Raw genomic sequence first — 12,944 nt, 5'->3', positions numbered from 1 at the left:
TTGATTGTAAGTCGCTCTGGATAAGGGAATCTGATAAATGATGTAAATGTAAATGTACATCATTACATTCATATAAGGTAGACAGTGGACAGTCAACCCTAGCTCCCGGTACTGTTCCTAGCTATGTATATACAATTTTGTGCAGTAATACACCCCTACTTGGCTTACCCGTTTGCCTAAAATGAGTACGTAACATACCGACCACAGCAAGCAGCAGCCTCAAGGGGCCGCTACTGGACACAGGACTTTTTGACTGTTGTGCTTTTACATTTACATTTAAGGCATTTGGCAGACGCCCTTATCCAGAGCGACTTACAACATGCTTTCAAGTTACCATCAATGAAGTGATCAGTTCTGGTTCATTAGGACCCCAACTATGAATACAGGACCCCCAACTATGAATACATTAATGTATTAATGCTTTATGACATTAATGGTCGGTTCTGTCATGGAATAATTCCCTTTGTGGCAATTGTGCCTGCGAGTAAAGTAATTTGCAAAAGTGTGACAAAATGGTATGTCTTTGATTCAGCATAATCATGGAAATAATAAATCTTTTGTCATTAACACTGAATCTGCTGACTCATAAACATATAAAACAACTTTACTGAATTTGTTTGACCTCATTTAGGAGAGAAAAGTTCGGCTTGGCCTGAAGTTAAACTGCAAGCGCTCTTCTCTGTCGAGTATGTACTCGTGGGAATTCTGTAAAACAAGCACTACACAGACCTCTTTCAGATCCTGGATTCCACCATCTGTTGCCAGGCAATGGCATCGGCAAACTTTTACCTTTGCCGGGCGTGCTATGACTCACTATCTTGCGCCGTTAGTACAGAAGTCTAGTGTAGTGCTGTGCGCTGAAGGCAATGCATTTAATATGACTACATTAATGCGGCAGATGGCGTCTGCCTCCGCGCTGCATTATTATTTCCAAAGCCGACAATTTTAGCAGCACAGCAACAAATAAAACGGCACGCCTTGAGAGGACGCCACGGGAGACCCTGGGCCAACAGACTCCCTATCCCTAATGAGTCCCTTGTGGTATGCAGCATTTACTTAGCCCGGTTCTCTCTCTTTCGGCTTGAAACTGGTATGGCAAATAGATAAATAAAAAAAGCTTATTGTCTCAATTAAGGCAAGTCATTGGTCAGGGAGACCCCAAAGTTGGCCTTGTCACATGCAGCTACCCTGCACATGGCATTTCATGGGGGCCTTAAAGTATACACTGTATAGTGTCCATTTTGTGCTATTGATGTTTAAAAGTCTGGTATTGGGAAAGAAGAGGCGATGCACCAGTGTTGAGGGTAGTCAAGGTGACAGTTCCAAGGAGAAGTTGATCTGTCAGTCAGTAAAGAGAGTGAGAGAGACAAGCTGGGAAATGAGACTGAAAGTCAAATTACCAGGAACCCATCACATATCCAAGGGCTTCCACGCTGTGACAACATTTCCTACAATCACACACTGTCAAGACAGTCGGACAGATCGGATTTTAAGATTTAGGAGCCAAGGGCACTGTGATGCCCTTCAGATCCCTCTCCAAACCCTGCAGTCAGTTCAAAGAGATCACCCGCTGGAGGAAAAACGCCCTCCATAAGGCTCGAGATGTCATATGTTCACAGTGTTTTTTAAGACACTTCAATTTTAAGACACTTCCCCAAAGTAAGAGCCATTGTTTCCAGAAAGCGGTGCACTGATTAAGGTCTTCCGAGGACATCTGTCTGGTCCCATGCCAGCCTCTCTGACAATCACTTGTCATGAGATCTTGTGCAACAGAACTTGCAGTGTTCCTTGTTTCTGGCCTTTTCAACAGTTGATGGCATTGTTGAAGACACATCAGTGCCCCAAGAGATTCCTAAGATATAAACTGAGACTGGGGAAAGTACCTGTTTTGATTTTTTTTGACACTCATAGCACAAGATCAAGTCAGACAGCGCCTTTTAAACTAATTGCCTTTTGTAATTGCTTTAATAATTGCTTTTAAATCAAGCTTCACAGAGTGTCTTTCTGCTTTACTGAGCATGAAAATTTGGGACTGACTGAACAATTTTATGTATTTTCATGCTTTTGAGAAAATGGATGAATTATTTGAAATTATCTTCCCCAAAGCATGCCAGCAAATCTAATAAAGCTGAAGCTGATATAAACAACAAACCACAGTGAGTGCTCCAAATATGACATTTTATACAAATGAATACAAGACAGATAGCCTTTCATATAGTATTTCACAGTAAGCAAGCAGTAGCAAGTAGCAATGCTGTTATTACCTGTCAACGTCCCCCTCTTTGACTCCACGGTGGATGACCTCTCTGGAAGATGGCAGGTCAGAGACATGGCCCACATTCCGAGAGTACAGGTGCAGTCCACCATCTGTCAGGTACCTACCAAAGATTAACAGGTCAGAGAAGTTTGTGTGTGTGTATCTGTGGGTATGAATTTTTAGCTTTGCCCCCACTATATACATATTATATACTGAGGAGTGTAAAACGTTACACACATTTATAATACACAAGCAGGGTTGGGAATAGTGAAGGATTTGCAATAAATGTATTCAGTATTGTTACCAAAGCATTTTCCTTTGCTTTTGAGTCATGAGGCAGATACATGCCCTTGTAAGCATTAACCTCATCTTCCTGCACATAGGTTCTATGATTAATTGAATGCAATTGTAGAACTACAGTTAAAATGCCCTGCCCTGTGCCCAGTGTGCAGGGATGGGCTCTGGCAGCCGTGACCCTGAGTTGAACTAAGTGGTTATGGAAAGTGAATGAGAGAGTAATTAGAATCATAATTCATCCAATCACTCAACTATCCTAGAGGGCATGTATGTATGTGGCCAGTAGTGCTGCTTGATGTCTTTATTCTCTGTCAGGAATGTAACAGTGTCACCTCACCACTGAGTTGAGTCTAAAACTTTTTTCATTTGCCCATTAGTCACTGCTCAGACAAGAAGGTCAAGAGAGTAAAGTGTACACTTACACACAAATACACTAACATACACAACTAAACACACATGAATACTCACAAGCATGGACAAAGACACACCAATTCGTTGCCTACACCTACATACATAGACACACATACATACACACCTCTCAAAAACACACACAACTTCTGAATAAGAAAGACCCTGAACTCATCCTCTCCCTCCACGCCAGCCATCTGTGGCGTGATGAGGATGCATTGTGGGGCCCTACGTGTGGGATGCTGCTCTCTGTCTCTCGGCTAAATGGAGCGAGCAGCAATTTTACCTGAATTCCTCTGATCAATCACAATACCCACTGCGTCATCCCACACTCCCTCACCATTTAAAAACAGCATGAGTAATGTTGCTCTACAAAGCCACTGTCTCTCCTACAGAACAGCAGCGCTCTCAGATGACATAGCTGTCATGCACAGCACTACATTCAAATGTTCCAAAAAATGGAAATTATCTAGTATAAGCCAAAAAAACTGATGTATTGCATCTTAGTAATTAGAATACAGTTAGATTAAATACATGACCACAGTAACAATTTATTTCTCAACAACATATAATGCGTATTACATTCAATAAACTATTATTATAAAAAATAATAATAGGAAGGGTTCGAGTCAGGTACACAGCAGTGGTTCTCAAATCTCTCCTTAGCTGTGAGATCATCTAACCAACAGCTCATCATGTTGAAAAAGGCATGCTGGTTTTGAAATTCAACTAATTTTGCTGCCATTGAAACCCAAGTGAATTTTACATCTTTTGCAGGTTCATTATTCTCCATCGTGCTCATCTGTACAATGTAAATGCAGTTCTGTTCATTTCATACAACATTATGAATCGGTGAGTTGTTTTAAATAATATATGATTAGCTTTGGGTTCATTTGACAAATAATTCTAATTAAAATGAGTGCCATAAGCAACGTTTGTTCAGTTCTGATTTTATGGAATTCCTTTTGGACACTTACCCACTTGTGATGTCATCAGGCCGGCTGTTCTTGGCAAGTAGGTCTCCATCGCTCATGTACCCGACCTGATCAACGTCTGGTCCTCCATCCGGACCCCCGCCCTTATCTGCCTGCTCCCCCCCCCTGGTTCCTGCAGTTGCTGCCCTCCTCAGAGGGGCATTGTAGACAAAGCGGGAGGGGTCACTGTTGGCGTAGCGTCCCGGTGTTGCGCTAGAGGCCCGAGGAGGTGCATAGCCACCAGGCATCGATGGGGCATCACCTGCCTGTAGCCGTGGGGTGGATGTCTGGCCAAGTCGCCATGCCATAGGGGAGGAGCGATTGGACAGGGACGGAAGGCCACGTCCATTGACCTCTGTGGTAACAGTAGTGTCAAAGGTCGTCTCCAGGGTGCTGTGAAGATAAGAAAAAAGTTTTAGGTGACTTTTTTGCGGCAGGTGTCAGGAATGGAATTTAGCAGGATCAATATCTGCAGTGACCCTGACAGTTAAGCACTTTCCCTTACACAGCGATTAAAGAAATCCTACAAATAAGCCAAGGTGAGCGGAACTGAAAAGTCTCCTCTTTTTATTGGAAAAAAAAAAGATTCTACGGAGCTCTGCAATGCAGTGTTTCTACAGTCAGCATTTTACCCATCAAGCAGCGCTGTTTGGTTTTGTCTCAGAGCTGCAGGTGTGGTATGCTGTGAAGGGCAGCATCTGAGGCAAAATGCTTGCTAATCACGCTTGGCCTGATTGCTGCACTTGTTAAATGGACACAATTACTACCACAGTCTGTGTTCATCTGACCATGTAGGCTTCATCCACACCACTGACCCTCGCTTAAGTGTCATTTTACTGTGTGTGTGTGAGTGTGTGTGTATGACAAGCAGAGTCTAAGGAAAGCTTCCCACTGAACACAGACAAAACAGCAGAGTTGCAGTGATGACTAGATGAATGGTGAATGACACACACACACACACACACACACACACACACACATACACATTGCACACCATGCTGGAGTGCCTTCTGATATGCCCTCTGAAAATGATGCTCCTGAGTAAAATTGAGAAACATTTTATGTAGATAAAGTATTGAATGACCGATCGACAGTTGGACAGACAGAAGGTGAGGAGATGAGAAGGTGTGAGCTGAGCTTTGGGCAGGGCAGACAGTGCAAGGAGACCGGAAAGAAGGTGCAGACAGTGTCTCCGGTCAGCACATGGCGGGGTGAGAGGGAGGGTGGCGTCGTTGCCCCTGTCACATGACATCAGCATTGATACCTCTAAACTCCCCAAGGACTTTCACACACAAACACCAAGACTGACACCTCCTGAAAGGGCATGTTTCAGTCTAACACAGGACATAAAAGGAGTGAGGAGCCTGGATGCCTATAGCTGTGAGTTAATAAATGTATAAATGTGTTATTCTGGCTTTAAAATGGAGCATCAGCACGATGAATCAGCAGAAATGGGGTGAACAGGTGCTCTGCTGTGTAATTAAAGTCTTTCCCATGGGTTTCCTTTATAACACACACACACACACACACACACACACACACAAACACACAAAGTGGACACTAAGAGACGTGCACAGCTGCATAATTCACACTCCACGGGTTTGCGGAAGTCCCTCTTACCAGAACAGGCAGACATGGATAAATCAGAAACAGTAACAGTCTGGTATTTCTCTGCGGTTTCTATCGGTCTCTCTTGCCAGTAAGTGCTGGCATGGAGCACCGCTACAGTTCGGGAAGTGTTGAATATCATTCGGTTGTCAGTGTTGGCGCTTGTCCTCAGTGCCTGTCGGGCTGTCATTTGGTTTCTAGGTGGTAAGGAGGTGTGGCAGAAGTGGGCGTGCTGCTATTACTAACCGCTGCCCCTAGTGCAAGACTCTGGTGCTACAGTTCAATGACACAACTACTAATTTATTTCTACTCCGTATTCATCGGAATCCTAATACCCTATATAAAAGAGCAGGTATCATAAAAAAAATAACAGATGAATCGGATAAAGAGTAACTATGAATCAACACATTGATAAAAGTCAAAGGATGAGAAAGTGTCATGACAGAAATATAAGCAATAGACCTAAAACGGTTAAAATAAATAAATAGCCATTCAAGGCATACAGTATAGAATCACAGAATGAAAAGCATGACATGACTACACTACACATGACTGCGCCTCCCCATTCATGGTTTTTGCATTTTTTACATTTATAAAACAAAACTGAAGACACAGGACTGTGAAATAGTAAAATAATTATATAATAAACCAAAAACAGCAAGGAAGGCAATAATGTCAGCATTTCACACTCTTGGCTTCTCTCAACTCCCTTAAGTTAGACCACGGGGATGGTTTTCCAAAAGTGCTGAAGGTTTATGCTGAACACTTTCTTATCATTCACTCATGTTAATGAGCATTTTTTGGCTTTTTTTGATGATTATCATACTGATCAAACATTAAAGGAAGGTTGGTAAATAATGTATAGTGTGAAACCAGGTATCTCACATGTGGCTCCTAAAGCTGCTCAATCGATCAGATCAAGGCCAGAGGGGGGAGCCAGGAGAGCTTATCTGCCTCTAATGTCTCTCCACGCGGCAGATGAAATCTCACTCACTTCCCCGCATTTCGTCCAACTCCACATCTGTCTCCTGGCAACCCCCGGCCCATTTCTGTTTTCGTCCGTCTGTCTGTGAACCGCCTCTCCTCCAAATCGTATTGAAACTGTGCAAATTCCATCTCACAAATCAATACTTACAGATTGAATATGGGCGTTTATCACACACAGCCGGCCGTGATATTTATGTCAGAATTCAGCCACAGCTGTGACTCCAGGTTGCTTTATGCACACAATGTGTGAAGCGCAGACACATTGAAAATGTCACAATCCAGCACATTCTCTGATTTACTTTTGAGTTCCAGCAAAGAAGCTGAAGAATTCATGGATAAAAGCAGCTGCTGGTGACAGCAGGGATGGATACCTGCATTAAAGGCATCCCTCCCTGAACACGGAGATCGATTGGACATCCTGATAATGGCGGTCAGGTAATGAGTTTTGGTTCATACAGAAGGTCTTGCACACAGATGAACGCACACTCCACCAAAAAAACATGAATATCCTTTCACACAGTACTGATCAATTCCCTGAGACTGCAGATCAAACTGTAAATGCAATGCAAACAAACCCAGACAGGGTAATTTATCAGGCTGGAAAATGAAATGGCCCATGTACAATCCTATGAAAGTCTGCATCTCCCAGATAGGCCATGGTCGACAAAACACCACAATGCCCTTTAGCCTGAAGATATATATATATAGACACTTTGATCAATACCGATTACCCACAGGGCAACAGGGTAAGATCTGGGATTCTGTTGAAATTTAGCTCAGGTGTATCTGAAGGTGAGTGACACTGGTGATTAATAATTGAACCCATGAACTTGCTAGACATAATGCATGGGAAACCCTGTGGTCCCCAGGAATGTAAGTCATTGTGAAGATTCTGGCAAGATACTGGTTAGCAAAAAATAAAAGTGACATTCCCCAGCAATGTTATACATTTAGGTTGAATGCAGATGATGACTATGCACAGCAGAAAAAAATCTGCTGGTGAGTAACTCAACCGTCAGGCCAGGATCTTCAACCTACACCTTCACAGGCATTTCTGACTTTGGAATGCAATTTTAATGTCTCAGCATGTGTTATCAGCAGGATGTCCTCACACAAGCTGTCCTCCAGAGATACTAGTTTAAAGCAATGATGATCCACTGGTTCAACAACTAGGCTCTCAAGCCAGGGTCCCATTTAGTCCTTCTTTAAGGCACTAAATGGAATGCCTCTTCTTCCTGGGTCTCTTAGGAATCAACTTGCTGGAAAACAATGGTGGACCATTGATCTCCAGAAAGGGGCTTCGCTAAAGAGAGTTGGGGAACCAGCAAAGTCATCCATCATCCCTGTCCCACACCTCTGAGCCACTTTCCTCTGCAAATTGGATTCATATTCCACCAGAGATGAAACAGTGCATGGTGGTGTGAAGTCTTATTATTCTGTTTTGCGGTTTGCAGGGGTGGTCACCAGCTGAACAAATTTCTTTAAAATCTTTAAAAGCATTAGTGTGACTGGAAGCAATGATAGGGTTGAACTGTATGTTTTTTTATGGATTCTATACCTTTACGTCCTCTGTGGAACGTTCTAGTGTTATTATTGGCTGGAATTAGTGAACAGACTAGGCAAAACATTGGTAAAATATTTCGCCATAGATATTCATTTGGGTATGCAATTGGGTATGCAAAATATTTAAAGTCTATAGATTCCCCCAAAATTGTGATGTTTCTAATAATCTCTGAATGCATCAGTCAGGAGTTGGAATAATACAGCTTCATGCTTAGAACCAGGTCCTTGTATTGAATTAAATAACAAAAAAAAAACTTTTTACAATATAAAATTTTTTGAGATTCTGTTGTATGTGGGTCCACCATGATTTTTGGAAATATGCCTAAGCCTTACCTGTGGCTCAATTGAGTTCCACGTAAACTGGACATGGTCTCCTCCAGGTTCTGTCGGAGGTCAGCGATATTCTTCACTGTCCGCATGCGTCTTGTCTCTGGATCCTCACCTGCAACCCCAGACAGCGAGGTAGAGCGAGAGAGTTAGTGAGACACACCAACGTCTGCAAGGCCACGGGGGAAGCTGTCGGCCCACATCAACATCACACAGAGCCCACGCCACCCCCCCCCAATACCGACAATGGACACACACTCTGTTTCTGGATGCACATGTCTGCAACATGCTGTGCACACAGTTTTTTAGAAAAAGTCTCTGTCAGCACCAGCACGTAAACAGATTTGGAATGTGAGCGTTTTTGCTTTACAGTCATCACAAGTTCTTCAGTCTTTCAGACTCTTCACAGCAATGATGTCCAAGTGTACTACATCAGGTTAGGGCCCGGGTCCTTCCTCCTCCTCTTGTTCTCTAGCGCCTAGATCCAATAAAAGCCCTCATGACGCTAAGTTCTAGTAATTATTTTCTAGCTTACGTACATACAAGCATACCCCCACACAATAAGGACAATAAGGAGTCTGGTCACGTCTGGCTGTTGTTCCCGATGCTCTCCTAGGGGGGGCCTCCTTGAAGGCATCTGAGACAGTCGCATGACCAAACCCCACTCGTGTGTAATCAGGGGATTCCAGTCAAGTGGATTAGCTATGCAGGCTGCCGCCACGCTTCTCTGTTCAACATTCAAATGCCAAATTCACAGTGACACATAAACGAATTCAGCAACAAGTCTGAGTGTGTGTGTGTGTGTGTGTGTATGTGTGTGAGCCTTTCAAGTGCATTGTAGTTATTTCCTGTGGGTAGGCTAACCCACGATTGCCATTTGTCAAGTGAGGTTAAACGCTGCTTATTATATACAGTTTATTGCCTGACTTTCGTGTATTTGTGTTTTTCTTTTAATTAGCAAGCATGTTTGTGTATATTATTATAATTTATTTGTTAAACTGAGACATTTCATACAACACAGGATCGTCAATTCAGAACAGTCCAGGCACCTTTGTGGCTTGGGAAACAGCCAATGATGAATAATGTCCAAAATAATTATGTTCCCTCCCGTTGAAAGCGCCCTCTTGTTGACACACACCAGGGTGGATAAAGGGTGGGCTATCATTTCCCCGGGGGGTGGGCTGTGAACGTGTCTGGCTTAATAAGATCTCTGTTATCTGATGTAGAATTGCAATTACATCGCACTCTCCCCGTCTAAATAAAAGCCTCGGTAAAAACGTATGGGTGTTGGACCGGACCATCGTTTGGCTGGTTCAAGAGAGAGAGGGCTGGCTGGATTTGTCTGTCTGTGGTCACAAGTCTGGACTATATGCTTAAGGGGCTGAGAGCACTATTGACACAAAAAAAAAGGTACGTAAAAAAAAAAAATCCATCCAGACGAGTCCTTGCTTCCATGAAGGACCGATTATGATCCAATTACAAAGTGACACAAACAGAGCTGAGGACTAGAACAATACATACACACATGAAGATATGCATGTGCAAATTCAATAGCACACTCATAGAGTCAAGGACTAGAAAAACACACACAGTACGATGGAAGACAGCTTCATATAAAGCCAGTACAATGCCTGGCATGGCTCTAACCGCCCCCCCAGACTGCCTGAGGGTCTGAGGACCGTGATGGTAATGGAGTGGAACATCCACCTGCGCTGTGCACAGCAATGAAGCCTCCATACTGCCTCACAGCAATACAGGTCCACCGGCAAAAACTACAGGTCTACAGCAACAACATGACAGCATGGGCACTGGAGGCATTGTATTCGTTTGTCCATTAATTGTAAAAGTGCATGGTACTTGCTGACTTCTATTCAATGTCATGAAGCCATGGCATGCAGATATGCAAACTAGTCCCTCAATACACTAGGGTATTAACAGGAAAGCCCCAAGTCGTGTTTTTGTCCCTCTCTCTCTGTGCTTTTTGTTACAAATGACACATTCCACGATGGAAGGTCCTGGAACATCTACCTAAAGATGCAGCGGTGTGAGCCTCTGAACCCTGCACTGAACGGAACCGAACCTGTCATGTGCTGCTCTCATTTTAGGGAGCACGACTGTCTTTTGGAAGCTTTTGGTCTTCTGGGGTGAAGCGGGGTGAACCAGGAGTGTTTGGGAGTGTTCCCTGCTTTGGATTTTCCTGATTGTGAGGTTTCAGTTCTCTACCACTGTATATGCTACCTGTATTCAGTATTATTCTTTTTTTTTTTTTTGAGGGGAAGGACAGCTGGAGATGGAAATAAAAGACCCTTTCTATTTCTATGGCAACCATTTCATGACATACCTTTGTCAGCATCACAAACTGCTGATTAGATCAACCAAATGTCACCAAATAAAGAAAGTTTTGAAAACCTCTGTCTTTAGACAGCTGACCTCTTCCTACGTTAAAATTTGGCATTATTGTGAGATTATGCTGTTTTTCTGTTTTTAATCCATTTTCAGGTAATTAAAATTTTGATAACAATTGGACCTCAATTCGTTCATTCATGAATATAGATTATATTGCACATTATGATGATAATGATATCTGGGCGTGTGTGAAAAAAGACGCACTGCAGCCGGTGAGCAGGCAGCCGGCGGGGTGGCATGTCGGCTGCAGGCTCATTGCACTTGTTGCGGCGCGGCTGGCTGTGGTGTGAGAAGCACTTCACTCCCTGGTGTGAGCACATCTCAGAGATACAGCAGACGCATCAATCAGTATCACACAGACAGGGGAGATGAGGTCCCACTGTGGCACACACACACAAAGTACATATGTACACACACATACACCCTGATACACAAATACGTACATATAAGCATACACAAAGACACACGACAGACAAACCTCTACAAGACATAAAAAAACACACATTCTGTCTTTCTTGTTAATAATGCAGAGACGGTTTGGCTCGGCTCTAATATGGTGCTTTTCGCTGCACACACACACACACACACACACACACACACACACACACACACACACAGGAGGAGAGAACTGAGCGATACGGAATATGTTCTATATGACCAGATATGCTGCAGACAACCATAATCAGGCGTGTGACTCTAGCTGCATGTGTGAGTGGGTGTACGCTCAGAACGTCAGCACGTGTTTTTTTTAGCACACTTACGACGCGGATGTGTGTTGAGAACCTGCTCCAGGTCCCCCAGCATGGTGAGGATGACCTCTTTATCCAACTGTGCCGCTCCTTCGCGGGCACACCCTGCCTCCTCCTCCGCCCAGTATCCTCGGCCGCCCTCCTCCCGCGCAGCGGCCTCGTCGTCCTTACAGCGCTCGCTCCTGCCGTCTTCACCGGCCGGCTTCCTGCCCGCGGGCTTGGGCGAGGGGCGCGTCTCCCCCCGCGGACGCTGCCCCTGGGCTGCCCTTGCGCCCTTCCCAGTCCTCCAGGGGACAGGGATGAGGGAGTGTTCGGACTGAGAGAGCATCTTGGTGAGGGAGAGCGAGAGAGAACGAGCCCTGGTGCCCCTACCGTCATCTCGCTGGAGTTCCCTGCTGGGGCCGCCCCATCGGTATGGAGAGGAGGTTAAGGAGGAGGAGGCGGGCCGCGGGGCAGGGGGGTCGTCCAGGTCAAAGGCATAGACCTTCTGCTCGCCATCGCTCAGCAGCGTGAGGTTGCCCAGCGACCGCTGCTTACGGAGGTTCAGGTTGTCGGAGGGCGGCTTAGTTGGGCGGCGTGGTGGGCTGCCAGCCTGGAAGACAGAGAACTCCTCTCCTCTCTTCATAATGGTTTCTCTCGCTTTTGCTCAAACCCTCGCCCACTCGCTCCTACAGTTTCTCCGCTCTCCGGCCGGTCTGGCGAACCTCCTCCTCACATGGTGCCAGGGTTGGCTCTGAAGCTGCTGATGGGTGACAGGTTGGCGGGAGGATGGGGGCGTGAGTGCTGCAAACGACAAGCAGGATTGATGATGCCACCTTTTGCTGGTGAAATCTGGCAGATGGAGAGATCTTCTAGATGCACCGGGCAGCTGTTAAGTCTTCAGCAGATGGGAGTGCCAGAACAATGGCCCACCAAGAGGCACTCTGCGGTCCCCACATACCTCTGGTCAGTCCATCCAGCGGTAGTCCGTCACCATTAGCACCTCCTCCCCAGTTTCCTTCACTCTGTCACTCTCTCTCAGCATAGCAGAAAGTGGTGAGGGGTTCTGAATGAACACCATATTATAACACCTTTCACTTCTTCCTCTCTCCCTCTCTCTACCCACCTTGCCCTCCCCCTCTCTCCCCTGTGTTCTCTCCTTAATTAAAAGCCCGTTGCGGCGAGCGAGCACCCGCTCTCTCCTCTCCTCTCCCTCAGCCGAGGGTGTGTGGCTCGAGCCACAGCCAACGCTCGATCCTCCAAGCTTTCGGTCCGCCTGTTCGTTTTAGCATTCAGCCAGCTCCTCTCTCTCTCTCTCTCTCTCTCTCTTTCTCTCTCTCTACCTCCCCTCCCCTGCTGCAGAAATGGTTGTGTCTGCCGAGCTGGTTG

The 12,944-nt window shown here is 45.2% G+C and overlaps 1 protein-coding gene across 5 annotated transcripts in view; it reads right to left on the bottom strand.

Moving 5' to 3' along the window:
* The window catches only part of nav3 (neuron navigator 3), a 128,252-nt gene that overhangs the window by 39,800 nt on the left and 75,508 nt on the right, over positions 1–12,944 (bottom strand). For all 5 annotated transcript variants that reach the window (XM_028954007.1, XM_028954008.1, XM_028954009.1 and 2 more), the window contains exons 10-12: positions 8,428–8,536; positions 3,940–4,329; positions 2,265–2,378 (exon numbers count right to left, since the gene is read on the bottom strand). In XM_028954007.1, the coding sequence (XP_028809840.1) occupies positions 2,265–2,378; positions 3,940–4,329; positions 8,428–8,536 (613 nt within the window). The remainder of the gene's footprint in view (positions 1–2,264; positions 2,379–3,939; positions 4,330–8,427; positions 8,537–12,944) is intronic.

The sequence above is a fragment of the Denticeps clupeoides genome, chromosome 15, assembly GCF_900700375.1.
Source record: "Denticeps clupeoides chromosome 15, fDenClu1.1, whole genome shotgun sequence".
NCBI lineage: Eukaryota > Metazoa > Chordata > Actinopteri > Clupeiformes > Denticipitidae > Denticeps > Denticeps clupeoides.
This window is presented reverse-complemented; position numbering and strand designations above follow the sequence as displayed.